The 13,512-nt window shown below is 46.1% G+C and overlaps 1 protein-coding gene across 1 annotated transcript in view; it reads left to right on the top strand.

Moving 5' to 3' along the window:
- Positions 1 to 13,512, top strand: part of SCRN1 (secernin 1) — a 50,824-nt gene that overhangs the window by 22,069 nt on the left and 15,243 nt on the right. The window contains exons 3-5 of the mRNA XM_090287062.1: positions 3,776 to 3,957; positions 8,922 to 9,124; positions 11,820 to 12,014. Coding sequence (XP_090143188.1) covers positions 3,776 to 3,957; positions 8,922 to 9,124; positions 11,820 to 12,014 — 580 coding nt within the window. The remainder of the gene's footprint in view (positions 1 to 3,775; positions 3,958 to 8,921; positions 9,125 to 11,819; positions 12,015 to 13,512) is intronic.

The following is a 13,512-nucleotide window of genomic DNA, read 5'->3' on the forward strand; positions in this document are numbered from 1 at the left end:
GTGCGATGTCCAGAAACAGTGTGTGTTGGAGTGTGCAAGGGAGAGGAGACAGCATGAAGCTGATTTTGCTTTTTCACTTTTGAGACAATCACACAGAATTCTAGAGGACTTGCTCTGCAGAAGAATTGGCTTTTGTCTCTGTCTCCAGGGCCCTGTCGAAGCCCATCTTTGCCTCCTCCAACGGGGCATGTATCCCCAGGAGCCACCAGAGAGGGTGGCAAGCTCGATGCAGGCAATATTGGTAACACCTGCACGATCAGGCCGTTCTGACGTTAGGAAGGGTGCCTCCCCGCGCTGCCCACTCTGGGCTTTCTCCCATTCCTAAGTGGCCTTGGCTCTCAGAAGTCACACTCGCTGACAGATGTGTTTTAGTAAAGGCTGGTGAGGAGTGGACGTGGGGCAGCGAGACAGCGTGCTCGTTACTTTCACACTTAATGTCCGAAGCCGATGCCAGAACCATCCCTGTGAAGACTGATCTTTTAAGTGGTGAATGCTTTCTTTTTTTCATTTTCTTTTCTAATAGAAATTTGGCCAGGAATTTTGACTAGGAAGACTAAAGTGTTTTTGCCACATTTGTGTTTTTTTAAAATTTCTTTTCCCGGTGAAACCTCTGCTACCTCAAATCCCACTTACTCTCTGCCTCGCTAATAATGTGGCAAATGTGAAGGCTGTTTAAAAAATGACTGTCCACAGCTGACTTTACAAAGTTTAGCTAATTACATCATGTGTAAATGTTCCTTATTTTCGAGGTTTGTTTCCAAAGTGGGGTTTCAAATAACCCTTCTGTATGAGACAAGCGTGGCCCTCCCCATTCCGTCCCAGATTTGGGTGCGATTAGTCAGATTTCAGACACAACAGAGCATATGTGAATTCCAGCCACAGAAGGCCCATGTTAGACCCAGGCCCCTGCAGTTCATGACAAAGATGCCCCGAGAGGCGCAGGTGTTATGGGCTCACTAGGGCTTGGGTGCACACATACCCCATCTCCCTGCCCCGCTGCTCTGTAGCTTATGAGGGGGATCTGGGGCATGGCTTTCAGCCCGGTGCTTAGGAGAGACTGATTCAGTCCATCTGGCTGCTTGGGGATCTCCTTCCCTCCTCCCCGTTCTGAGTTTGGCCTGAAAAGTGTCAAGCTGGCTGCGTATATTCTGAACTCCCACAAAGACCATATGTTCTTTCTAATTCAATTTTTAACATTTTTCTCAGTCATTACGTACAGAGCCCTTGCAGTCCTGGGACTCAATGACATCACAGCTGTTCCCATGAGCGGTACAGGGGGGAAGACTCTGCAGTATAAACACACCTTTGACATCCCCCTTCTGTTTCTTCTCAGGCTCTTGCCTCTGTCTGGAACACCTTGATGTCTGGCCCATTTTTCAACATCACCTCAAATGTCATGCACTTGATAAACCTCTTTCTTCTGAATCTCTGTTCTGTTCCCTCTGACCTTTGTTACTCACGCACTCATTCATTCGCTCATTCATTCATTCACCCATTCAGAAAAAGGTTTGTTGATGCCTAGTATGTGCCAGGCTTGGGATATATCCATGAACGAGACGATAGCAGCATCTCCCTGACCTCATGGAGACAGCATACATATACAGCCTGTGCAATACGTAGTCAGTCAGATGGTGTTTGGAAGTGGGTGATGGAATGAACAGACTGTGAAAAAGAAGCAGCAGAGCAGGACTGGGTTGATCAGAAGTACAAGGAGGAGGAGGGGGCACAATGCAGAGCATATTAAGTAGACAGGCCTCGGTGACACAGAAGCTGGCCTGGCAGTGACAGTAATTTGCATTTGTGCCTTCTCTTTCTTTCCCATCCAGAGAATGGGGAGTGGACAGAGTGTTGATTTATCTGCCAGCAGCACTTAGCACAACATGCCTTGTATTTGGCTGGAGCTCTATAAATAACTGGAGAAATTAAAAAATGAATTTGAGGGCAAAGTAGTAAACACATTTCCTATTTTCACTTTCTTCCTGCCCTTAAAAAAAACGTGATAAATTTGTGCTTAAGACTCTGAGATTCCTTCCATACTTCCTCATTCTTTTCAAGGTAGACTTGGTCCCCGCAACTCCTTGCGAACAGCATTTTGGAGACTGTTGGTCAATGCCTGCACTATGTTTTACATAAAAGAGTGCAATTTTAAGATATAAACTTCAATTACATGTAGAGGAGCACAGAGGACCATAGTTTATTTACTGCTTTCGTCAGGTTCTGCTCTAAAGGAATCATTTTTAAAGTAAATGACTTTTGGCAACCAAAGAGGGGAAAATGTTTCAAGAGCATATTTTAGTATCAATTTGCCACAATAAGCTCCAGGTTGTCTTGACAACCTCCGGATTTAATTAGCTTTCAGTTTACAAACATTTGTCAAGTGAAATAACATCATCCCAATGCACAGCCACATCTACCACGGCTTGCAAAAATCCAGGTGTCACGTGACCGGTGAGTGCATTTCAGCTCTTAGCTGTGGTTTGAGATTATGGGAAATCAATGCAGAAGAACTTCCTGGGCTGTGTTCAGCCACTCTAATGGGGTCTTGAGCCAGAAAAAGATCTAAGGCTGTGGTGGATCCAATGCTTTCAGCTTCTTAATTTAAAATGTAAATGGCTGCAGCGGTCGTTGATAAAATTCTCCCCTGAGTGCTACAGTGCTGTGTGTAACGTACAGGCAGGAGCTTCGTGCTGCAGCTGCCACACAAAGAGTGTGTCATAGACTGCTAGAGCATCGGTCAGGAGGCCCCTTTTGGGTAACCTGGGTTAGTTACCCAGCGGAGTTTTCCCACAGTGGGAAGGGAAAAGGCACAGCCCGCAGGTAAGGCTCCGAGTTACCCAACCCCAGTCCCATGCTGTTCTTCCATTTGCCTCTCAACACGCCTTGACCAGGGTGGTATCACCAAGAGTTTGCATGAAGCAAGAGTTCTGAGGCTAAAGAGACTTTGAAAGGAATAGTTGGATCTAGATTAGCTCATTCGTTTTTTCCAGGTAAAGACACAGCCCCTCGGAGAAGGTAGGACGCACAGCTCTGTGTGGCGTGCACTGCAGTTCTGACAGCGGATAGAAATTTGCCTCTTTGCGATGTTTTCTCATGTGTCCACCTCCTGGGCGTAGTGTGGGGGTCAAACGGTACAGATGGGGAAGCGTAATGTGTAAGTGCATTTAATGCGTGAGTTACATGTAAAGTATTATCCTCTCTTCCACCACAAGAGCAATCACGTATGTTGGCCAACTGTGTTCCAAGGAGCCCGAAGAATCATGGCAGGAGGCTTAGGGACCTCCCTTCTTCAGACAAAGCATCTTCTCTTTTATCGGTTTTCTATGCCAGGCTCCTAGGTAACGTTTCTTTTGTAGATGGGGCTCTGTAGTGTTAACAGTGGTGGGAAGCCACTGATAGGGAAGGGTTTTTGCAAATGAGAATCGACAGCTGTGTTTGCCTGAACTGCTGGTGTTCATCTGCGTCTGTGGACATGACTAGCCACAGAATCCTCGGGCTGGCTGAGTGTCTGGTTCCAGAAGGTGACCGCCAGAGATGTGATAAGCCTGATGGACAGATTGGCTTGAACCAAAGAATCTAAAGACTGAAGGTCACTGTGGAGACCTTTGAGCTGCACTGAGGCTTGGGGTCTTTTAAGTCTGCTGTTCTCAAGGCTGTTTATTTTATTTTATTTTTTGGCCACTTGTGACCAATATGGTGGTTCATTGTAAGTACCAAGGTGAAGAATAAGTGCTATCTGACAGGCGTTGGCTCTTTCTCTCCTGTCTTCATTTTTTAGTGCACTTACATTTCAATCGACCAAGTTCCCAAGACCCATGCCATTGTGATAAGCAGACCTGCCTGGCTTTGGGGGGCAGAAATGGGAGCCAATGAACACGGAGTGTGCATAGCCAATGAAGCCGTCAAAGCCAGAGAACCAGCCTCCGAGACGGAAGCCTTGCTGGGGATGGATCTGGTCAGGTACTGCGTGGGGATTCTGTGGGGCCACTGCCCAGCACGGGGGCGCGGGCGGGGGGGGATGGGGGTAGGATTCATCTCCCTCCGAGCCTCATAATTTGTAACACAATCCTCCTAAAGAAGACATGTGCCCTTGATATAAACTTTGAGGTGATGGAAAAAATAAAAAGACTAGATGACAGTGGAATATTTTTTAGCAAACAAAGAAAAAATAATGGACTGATACGAGCTGTGACATGATTAATCTCAAAAAAATTATGCTAAGTGTGAGCAGCCAGACACAAAAGGTTACATGTTGCATGAAATATCCAGAATAGGCAAGTTCATGGAAACAGAAAGTAGATCACTGTCCGGAGAGCGGGGATGATTCCTAATGACGCGGGGCTTCTTTTCGGGGTGTTGGAAACATCCTAAACTTAGATTGTGGTGATAGTTGCACAACTTGGTGAGTATAGTAAAAACTACTGAACTGTATATTTTAAATGGGTGAAGTTTATGATATTTGAAATGTATCTAAAATCTATAAAGGAAAAAGGGTATATAAAATAGACAAAATACAAAGGACAGAAGAGCAAAGACCACGTCCCTCCTTTCTCCTCTCTGTCATGGTCACGTTTGCTTCCTCTCCCAGCCCTTCCTGCCCCCACGTGGCAGAAGGTACCGACAGGACAGGGGTTTTTGTCAGCTTGTTCCTGGCCAGGTCACAGCACCAGGAACTGCGTGCCCGGCACACAGCGGGTAATCAACGACTGAGTTTGGAATGAATCACTGAAGTAGGAGGTGAGCTGGAACAGACCAACACTCGGCAATGGCTTTCTTTTTTTCTGAGACAGTGAAACGCCGTAGAGTCATGGACATGGGTCCTTGGTCTTCGGTGTAGATATGCCAAGTCACAGCACCTCTCTGGGCCACGGTTCCCTCATTTGTTCAACATGAGCCCTTAGATTGGATGACGTCTGACAAACCCCCTAAAGCTAACATCCTATAAAAGGACTAGCGATTTTCCCATTTTGTAGGTTTTGTAAGAAGTTGCACATTTACACAGAGCCCTCTGTGGCCCATAGCTTCTGCCCACCGATGGGTAGGTCTGTTAGTCACCCCTTTGGTATCATATTACCTTTAGTATGCCTTCCTCACTGTCATTACTTTTCCTTTTTCTTACAAACTCAGAGGAGCAGGTTCCCTGAGCTGGAGAAGAGGAAAAAGCCTCATATTTACTATCAGTTTTCTCTTGATTAACAGAATGAAACCCTTTGGATAACAATAGGTTCCGAGCTTATGTTCTGACAGCTGCCCGAATACTTTTACCTTCATACTTTATAGAAATTCTGAAAATGAAGGGTTAACAATGAAAAGTCTTCCCCCTTTTATGCTTCATTTATAATCTTGCATTTTGAGTTATTCTATTTGTGGTATGGGATTTATAGCACTGGCAAAGATGACCGTTTTACCAGTTGATTTCTCTGGGACAATGGAAGAGAATTTGTTTTTTCTTCAAAGACTCTGATGTATCTTTTAAAGATTATCAACCGGTAAACAACAACAGCGTACTGAATATCTGCTTTGTGCTAGGCTCTGTAGGTGCATGAAGAAGCTCAAAGACTTCAAAGAGATTTTAGTTTGGTGGCAGGAAGAAGACAAAAAATTGAGCAATGCAAGGTTTTAAGACCAATTTAAGACCAGTGTCTCAAGGCGTTCTGAGATTTGTAGCCATGTGAACGACAGAATCGTAGGGTACAGCCCTCAGCAAACCATGCGGGATGCTCAGAGATGATCACAGGCTGCCTGTATGTGGGAACGCTTCCAGAAGAAGGGTCTACAAGGCTGAGGAATGTAGACAGATTAGTCAAAAGGTTTTACACCCCATTCCCCCCAATCAATGCAGCATTTAAACTCCGCTTATTTCCTTCTGGCTTTTAGCCCTCTGGCTGAAGGCTGGGAATCTTTCTATGTCTAAAAGTTCATGAACCCAAGATGGTCTTTGTAGACTCCTTGATTGTGGGGAAAATGGAAGATTACAGTTGACCCCGGTTTGAACTGTGTGGGTCCACTTATATGTGAATTCTTTTTTTCAATCAGTACTGTACATGTATTTTCCTTACAATTTTTTAAATAACTGTTTTCTTTTTTCCAGCTTACTTTATCATAAGAATACAGTATAACATACATATAACATACGAAGTGTGTAATAATCAACTTTACGCGTATGTTATCGGCAAGGCTTCTGGTCAGCAGTTGGCTGTTGGTTGTTAAGATTTTGGGAGCCAAAAGTTATATGTGGGTTTTTTGACTGTGCAGCCATTGATGCCCTTAAACCCCACGCTGCTCAAGGGTCAAGTGTATTTGCATCTGCATCCCTATAAGAACTCATTCCCATAGGGCAGAGGTAGTGACCATTTTCATGAGTTTACCCAGGGCAGTGAGTATATATCCATGGCAAATTTAGTTATAACTTAGTTTTACCTTATTGGGATACAAAGGGACAGGGGTCTCCCTAGCCTATGGGGGAATAGTGATAAAAAAGATAAGCAAGCAGAATTCTTAAACATAAGGGTTACAAATGCAGACGTGACTCATCGTCTTTAGGGAGATGTGCGAACATTTCAGGAATGGGTGCACCAAGCTTGACATACCTGTAAGAAAGTCATGGGTCCAAAATAAGGATTTGCCCAAGGATTTAAAAAAAAAATTGAATGGAGAACAACTAATCCTGAGACTTACAACAACCTTGACTCACCCCACACTTTGGAAGGACTAGAATTGCCCTGAAGGCTGATGTCAGAGCGAGGCTAACCTTGGCCCAGTTGATTTCATCCCTTTTCCTGCCCCGGCCACGCCTACTGTGAGCTGTAGCAGCCAACGCGAATGAGGCATGAGGGCCAGAAGGAAGCCATTTTCATTTGAACCTCGTGAATGCGCCCTGTCTAGGAAGTGAAACTTGTGAGAGGCTCTGAAGCAGGCTCTTGGTGCTGCGTGACTTCTGGCCCCAGATCACCGAGGCCCTGGTGCACCTGTGCCTCGGGTGGAATGTGAAACCCCGCTGTCACTCATGGCCCTGGGACTGTGGAGAGGTTGTCCTGTCCGCATCTCATGGCCGGGAGACCAGGTGGGATAAAGCAACGTCTTTTCCCACAGTCTTGGCACGAGGTGTAAAATTGGAACCATCCCCATACTAAGGGTCTCAGTGTGGAACGCGAACAGGCAGACTAGCAAGGAGTTGACTCAGAAACTGCATTAGAGAAGCCGCAAGTACCGCCCTGGCCAGGCACCTATATGCTCATAGCACTTTTGCGTAGGCAGGTTGGTGCCCTGCAAAGGCCTGGGGACATGCATGCATGAGGCAGTGTGACCAGGGACCTGTGGGAAGGAGGAAGGGGCCCTCCTGGGTGCACACCTCCAGGTTAGGAGAGGTGCTCATAGCATGTTTGTCTGCTTTGGATCCTCAAGATAAGATGAGTGTTTAATTCACTGACTGCTTTCTGATGACATGGACCACCAGAAGGCCGACTTACTTCTCTTCTAATGGGTTTATTCTCTTATCGCTCTCTTAAAGGCATAGGGTGCAGCTTTGCTAATCATTGCCTTGGCACCAAGTCTTCCTAAATAAGCTCTAATTGAGAAATGCCAAGTGAATTGCTATATAACAATGATCTGACTTTGAAAAGAAGCCTGTTACAAGAATAAACCCATAGCCTATAACCTCTTCTTCTCCCTGGAAGCACCGTGAAATAAATGCCCCTTCAGGAAGAGTCAGGCTGGGTGAATTTTAATAGCGATCTTTCGCCCGGTTGAGAATTCCCCAGGAACTGATCTGTGCCACCATTGTAGGTGGCCCCACCATCTCTGTTCTAAGACCCTGTTCCTGCTGCCAGCATTGTACTTTGAATGAAGAGATGAGTAAATGGACCTTTACTGAGTAATTAACATGGACCATTCTCTTTCAAGTCAGCCCGAGAGGGAAGTCATACTGTTTCTACCTAACAGATGTGAAAATCGAGGTTCAGAAAGGCTGTGTTACTTAAGATCATACTGCCAGTGGGTGTCAGAACCAGAACTAGAAGCTGGGTTCCTTTATTTCTCAGTCATTTTACTTTTCTTGACACACCTGCCTTGGTGTGTCACCTCCCAAAACTTACTCATCACTTAGTTGGTCCTGGGCACTTGTGCTATACGGTTTCACATTCCTTATCTCCTAAAACCCATCCCCCTAGCAACCCAATGATACAGGTACTTATTTTATAGGTGATGTCCAACTGAAGTTCAGATATATTGTGTAACTTGCCCAAGGTCACATGGAGGGCAAGATCTGCACCCTCTTTAAGGGGTCTGTTCATTGGAAGGGCTGCGAGGAGATTGCTGTTTCACTTCAGAAGAAATATGCACTTTTTGATCATGGAAGCTAGAAGCCACCCCAGTAGAGGCAGGCTGTTAGGCAGGAGGAGAGATGTAGAAGGAATTGCTATTGATCATGTCCTAACCAACAGCCCATTCCTCCTGAGATCTCTGAGTCAGCTATATTCACCCGAAGACAACAGCTGGCCATTGGACACTTCAGTGCTAACCAAAATGCCTGGTGTAGAATAACAGAGAACATGGCTGGACGGGCGAAGATTCCCTTTTGCCCAGAGGCAGAAGGGAGAATGAGCTAACAAAAGGGGTCTTGCTAAGGGCTGGAGCAGCTTGTTGGGAGACAGAGCTGGGAAAGAGGAGGGAGGCTGCTGAGCCCCTGGGGTCCTGACCCTTCTGTCTGTGTGCCCGGGGGCTGCCCAATGACAGAAAACACTCCCATGACTTTGAACCTAATGCGTAAGTGTGCTGTTCGTTTGTTTGCATGTTGGACTGCGTAGCTAACATACACACGTCGGCACATTCCATACCTCGGCCCGGGGTTCCCAGTCTTTGGTTACTGTGGTAAGGATCACATGGTACGAAATGATGGAGGTGTGCCTCTGGTTTCCTTCCTTCAGGCTTGGTTTGGAAAGAGCGTCAACAGCTCAAGAAGCCTTCGATGTCATTGTTGCCTTGTTGGAAGAGCACGGCCAAGGTGGGAACTATTATGAAGACGCCGGCTCCTGCCACAGCTTCCAGAGCGCTTATCTGATTGTGGATCGTGAGGAGGCCTGGGTGCTCGAGACCGTGGGGAAGTACTGGGCTGCTGAGAAGATCACAGGTGAGTGGGTGCTGCTGGCCAAGAGCTCCCTGGGCAGCAAAGGCTGCAGCGGAAGCTGCTGGGCCCACGGGGGTCCTGCTGCTGCTGCTGCGGACCCTCCCGTGCTGCCTCCCCTCTCTGGGCTTCTGCTTCTAGAGAGGACCCTGGAGTCCTCGGGGCCTGGAGTGAAGGGATGCTGCCATTCCCTATTTTCTGTTTGCTTTCTGGGCAGTTCACATGGTCCAATCTCATGTTCACCAGCCCAGGGAATGGTGATTTTTTTCCCCATTCCATTCATGATAGGTCAGTGAGTTACTACAACAGGGAGCTGCCCCCGATTGCCCCAGGCCTGTTGATCTTTGGGCTTGGACTCTTCCTCTAAGGGAAGAATTTGGGTTTGTGTGACGACCAGTGACTTCCTCTGGGCCAGCAGGCCTGGGTCTCTGTGAGACAGAAGGTCTAGAACAGCAGAGGACTAGGGGCTCCACCCACAAGGATTTACTGCCCGGGGAAGCACTGCTCGGTGCTCCCTGCAGCATCTTGTTCTGAGACCGTTCAAGGAGGGAGGTGGTAGGATGGGCATGGATGGCTTGCATCATTGCTCAGCACCCTCATGTTCCAGACTGGATGGAACCCCAGCGGGGGTTAAAGGGCTTTCAAGGGGACCAACGAGTTTTCAGGAGGGATTGGCCAGTGAAGCCCCTCTTATATTCCTTAGGACGGGATGAGGAATACATAGCACCCTCCCATCCTGTGCCCGTGGCAGACATGGCTAGGAGATCCCAGGACTCTTTGCCTGTTGAACCTCTACTTGGCCCGTGTATTTTCCTCGACTGAATGAATGTACCAGGAAGTCTACCAGTTCCTGAGAAATGATGTTCGGGATGAAGCGCCTTTGCCATCTCTGCCCGAGGGGTGACTGAAACCAAATCTCAGCTGAGTCAGAAGCAGAAGGTCCATTTGCAATAGTTGGGAATCAAGGCTGTTGCTTTCTGTGGCTTGAGTCAGTCCAGGGATCAGGGTTGCTGTGGACAACCGGCATGCTGTATCCTGGAAAGGCTGCCCCACGGGGGCAGGGAGACCTAGCCGTGGCTCCTTCACTAAGCTGCGCAAAGGCCGTGTCTGCCTGGAGGAGGGGCGGTTCCTTCTCACTCTCCCCAGGTGCAGAATGGCACCTCGGAGCAATCTCAGCATCTGTCTCCACCCACGGTGCCCCTCATACACCCATGGGTGCCTGCGTGCCCTACTTCCACAGTGGGTACAGAACTAATACAGCTGCTATGGCCTGCCAGGTCTCCAAGCCTCCTTAAGAAAAACTCTCCTAAGACGAAGTCCTGCTCTCAGATGGTTCCATCAAGAAGGCTATTGGTTCATGCTGAAAAAGCAATCATATTGCTCTGAAATAGGATGTAAAACTTTTTGATCTATAACTGCATTTCAAAAGCTTAGCCTCACTTCAAAATACAGCTTAAAAACCCATCTCATCAAAATGAATGTTGTTTTTCACTAAATAATTAGATGAAAAGAACCCCAGCCCTTGCTGGTGTGGCTCAGTTGGTTGGTCATCATTCAGCAAATCAAAAGGAGACCAGTTCAATTCCCCATCAGGGCACATGCCTGGGTTGTCAGCTCGGTTCTTGGTCAGGCGTGGGTGAGAGACGCAAATGATCCATGCTTCTCTCTCACATGGATGTTTCTCTCTCTCTCTCTTTCTCTTCCCCTTCCCCTCTCCCTAAAAAGAAATAACTAAAATCTTAAAAACAAAACAAAAAAACGCAGCCATTCCTGGATTCATTGATTTCATGTCTTCTTATCTCAGCAGTAGTTTGATTGCAGAAGGATTTAATGAACTCTGGCCCTCCAATACTAAAATTCTTGAAAGCAAATGTCTATTATAAATCACACTGTTTAGGAAAATAACATCTGTGGAGCTATTCACAAGACTTAAAAAATATCTTAGTGTGAGTAATGTCAAAATTACTGGCTGGTGTGGCTCAGTGGATTGAGCACCATACTGTGAACGGAAAGGTCACTGGTTTGATTCCCAGTCAGGGCACATGCCTGGATTGTAGGCCAGGTCCCCAGTTGGGGGTGTGCAAGAGGCAACCAATTGATGTTTTTCTCCTTCCCTTCCCTTCTCTCTAAAAATAAATAAAGTCTTTTAAAACAACTGAAAAAAATAGCTTATTTAGGCCAAAGCTATTTTTATTTTCATTATAAAAATAATGTTACACTTATGGTGTCCTCTAAAAGGACATCAACCAGGAGTTCTCCCTTTGGAAGAGTACATCAGTGGGGCAGAGATACCTGTGTTCAGGTGGTAACGGCTTCATTGTAGCTTGGAGTGTGGGCACCCTCTCTCTCCTTCATCCTCCAAAAATTTAGAAGATCAGCGTGCTCTCTGGAAGAAGCAGCAACTAGGAATAAATGTTTTGAGCTATGAGTGATCTGGACATCATTTTGAGGCTTGAAGGCTGGGGTGTCCTCGCTCAGGCTCTGGAAAAGCCACAGCAAGCCTCCCAGCACACAGGAGAATCGGTCCCCTACCCTCACTCTTCAAGGTGGAGTGTATTCAGAAAGCAGGCATTTCTGGTGCTGCACTTACTTAGTTAGCTACACTTACTATATATTGTTCAAGATCTTATTTATTTATTTATTTTTTGATGACCTTTTTATAAGTTTATTTCCAACTAACGGGGTTTTGCGCTCTCCGCAGAGGGAGTCAAGTGCATTTGCAATCAGCTTTCACTCACCACGAAGATTGACGCAGAGCATCCTGAGCTCAGGAGTTATGCTCGGAGTCAAGGCTGGTGGACGGGGGAGGACGAGTTCAATTTTTCCGAAGTGTTTTCTCCAGCTGATGACCATCGACACTGCTGTGCAGGCAAAGACAGCTTAGAAAAGCAAGAAGGTGAGTTCACCCCTGACGAGTCTCCCTCTCATACCCTTTGTTGTGCCGCTATCTTAGAGGGTGGTCTGAACTTAGGAGGCTGAGCAAAGAGGAGGAGTAGAGACTCAACCTTGTATGTAGAGACCAGCTTGTGCTCAAGTTCCTGATGTTCAGGCAAGATGACAACTGCATCTATTCGTACAGGATGCTTTCTCATCCACAGACGTTTCCTGCTGCTACTTCTCCTTTGAACACGAACGTCGTTCCGATACTTGTTGCAACCGTGCTTCCACCTCAACGTTTGCATATTTGACTTATCTTCTCCCTCATTTTCTCCTCCCATTAGCCTGCTGGGCCTTGGGGGCCGGAACGTTGCCTTTTGCTCATCTTAGGCTCCCTTTTGATGCCTGTTATAGTCCTTTGTTCCGTGAACATCTATTCAGTTAACTGTTGAATTGAATTTTCTTCGTGAGCCCTCTGTCTTCCACTGAATTGTTTGGGTAAATATAGCGACTGGATAGCTTGTTGCTTTTGTGCCAGAGTGGAAACCCTTCCGAATAAGCCTCAATGGCCACAGTTTATATTTGCTAGTGATACATGTGCTTCGTTAAGTCAAGCCTTTGACCATTTACAAGAGGGGTTAGTAAACTGTGACCCTTCATCAGCCATCTGTTTTGTAACTAAAACTTTATTGGAACAGCCACACCCACTTGTCTATGGCTGCTTCTGTGCTCCGGGGGCAGAGGTGAGCAGTTGCAACAGGTAAGTTACGACAGAGGTTGTATGGCCCATAAGCCTAAAATATTTACATGGTTCTTTCAGAAAAAGTTTGCTGACCCTTAATCTAGAAGAACGTTTTAAGACTTTTACTGTAGAACTTAATGAATATATTCTAGGCAGGAGGGTACACAAGTATCTATAAATATTTAAAATGGGAACTCTAAAAAGAACCCCTCAAACTTTTAATTTAAAAAATTAGCTTGATGAAAGGATGTAATACCATTATGAAGTTGCCCTGCCAAAACATCCAGGGCTAGCTACTAGTTTTCAGTAAGTACAGCGGATGGGAAGCATATTAAGTAATGCCATGGAGATGCTAGCTACCATGTTCAGACCAAGAAACTGTGCAGGAGTGGTGGTCCAACAAATAAAATGTAAGTGGGATTACTGAGAGGAAGAGATTAAAAGTTTTGAGAGACAATATCAACTTATTGGATCCCGATTCAAATCAATAAACTCCTGTATAAGACAAGGATGAAACTAGAATCCTGGGTAGCGGAAGAAATCAAGGACTGATTGTTAATAGTTTTAGAAGTGACATGTAAATAAAAATTTACAAAGAGGACGTGAGTTGTGCTAGTGAACTTGAAGGTACCTTCTCCCTGGGTGATGCTTTGACTCCATCTTTGTGAACACAGTTGGAAAGAACCGTGTTTTAATGACTTCTAACCAGGGGGAGAGAAAGTAGAACTGGAATCAAGGATTTATTTATCTATTTATCTACAGTTCAAACCCAGAG

The sequence above is a fragment of the Furipterus horrens genome, unplaced genomic scaffold, assembly GCF_987537825.1.
Source record: "Furipterus horrens unplaced genomic scaffold, mFurHor1.1.pri manual_scaffold_9, whole genome shotgun sequence".
NCBI classification, from domain to species: domain Eukaryota; kingdom Metazoa; phylum Chordata; class Mammalia; order Chiroptera; family Furipteridae; genus Furipterus; species Furipterus horrens.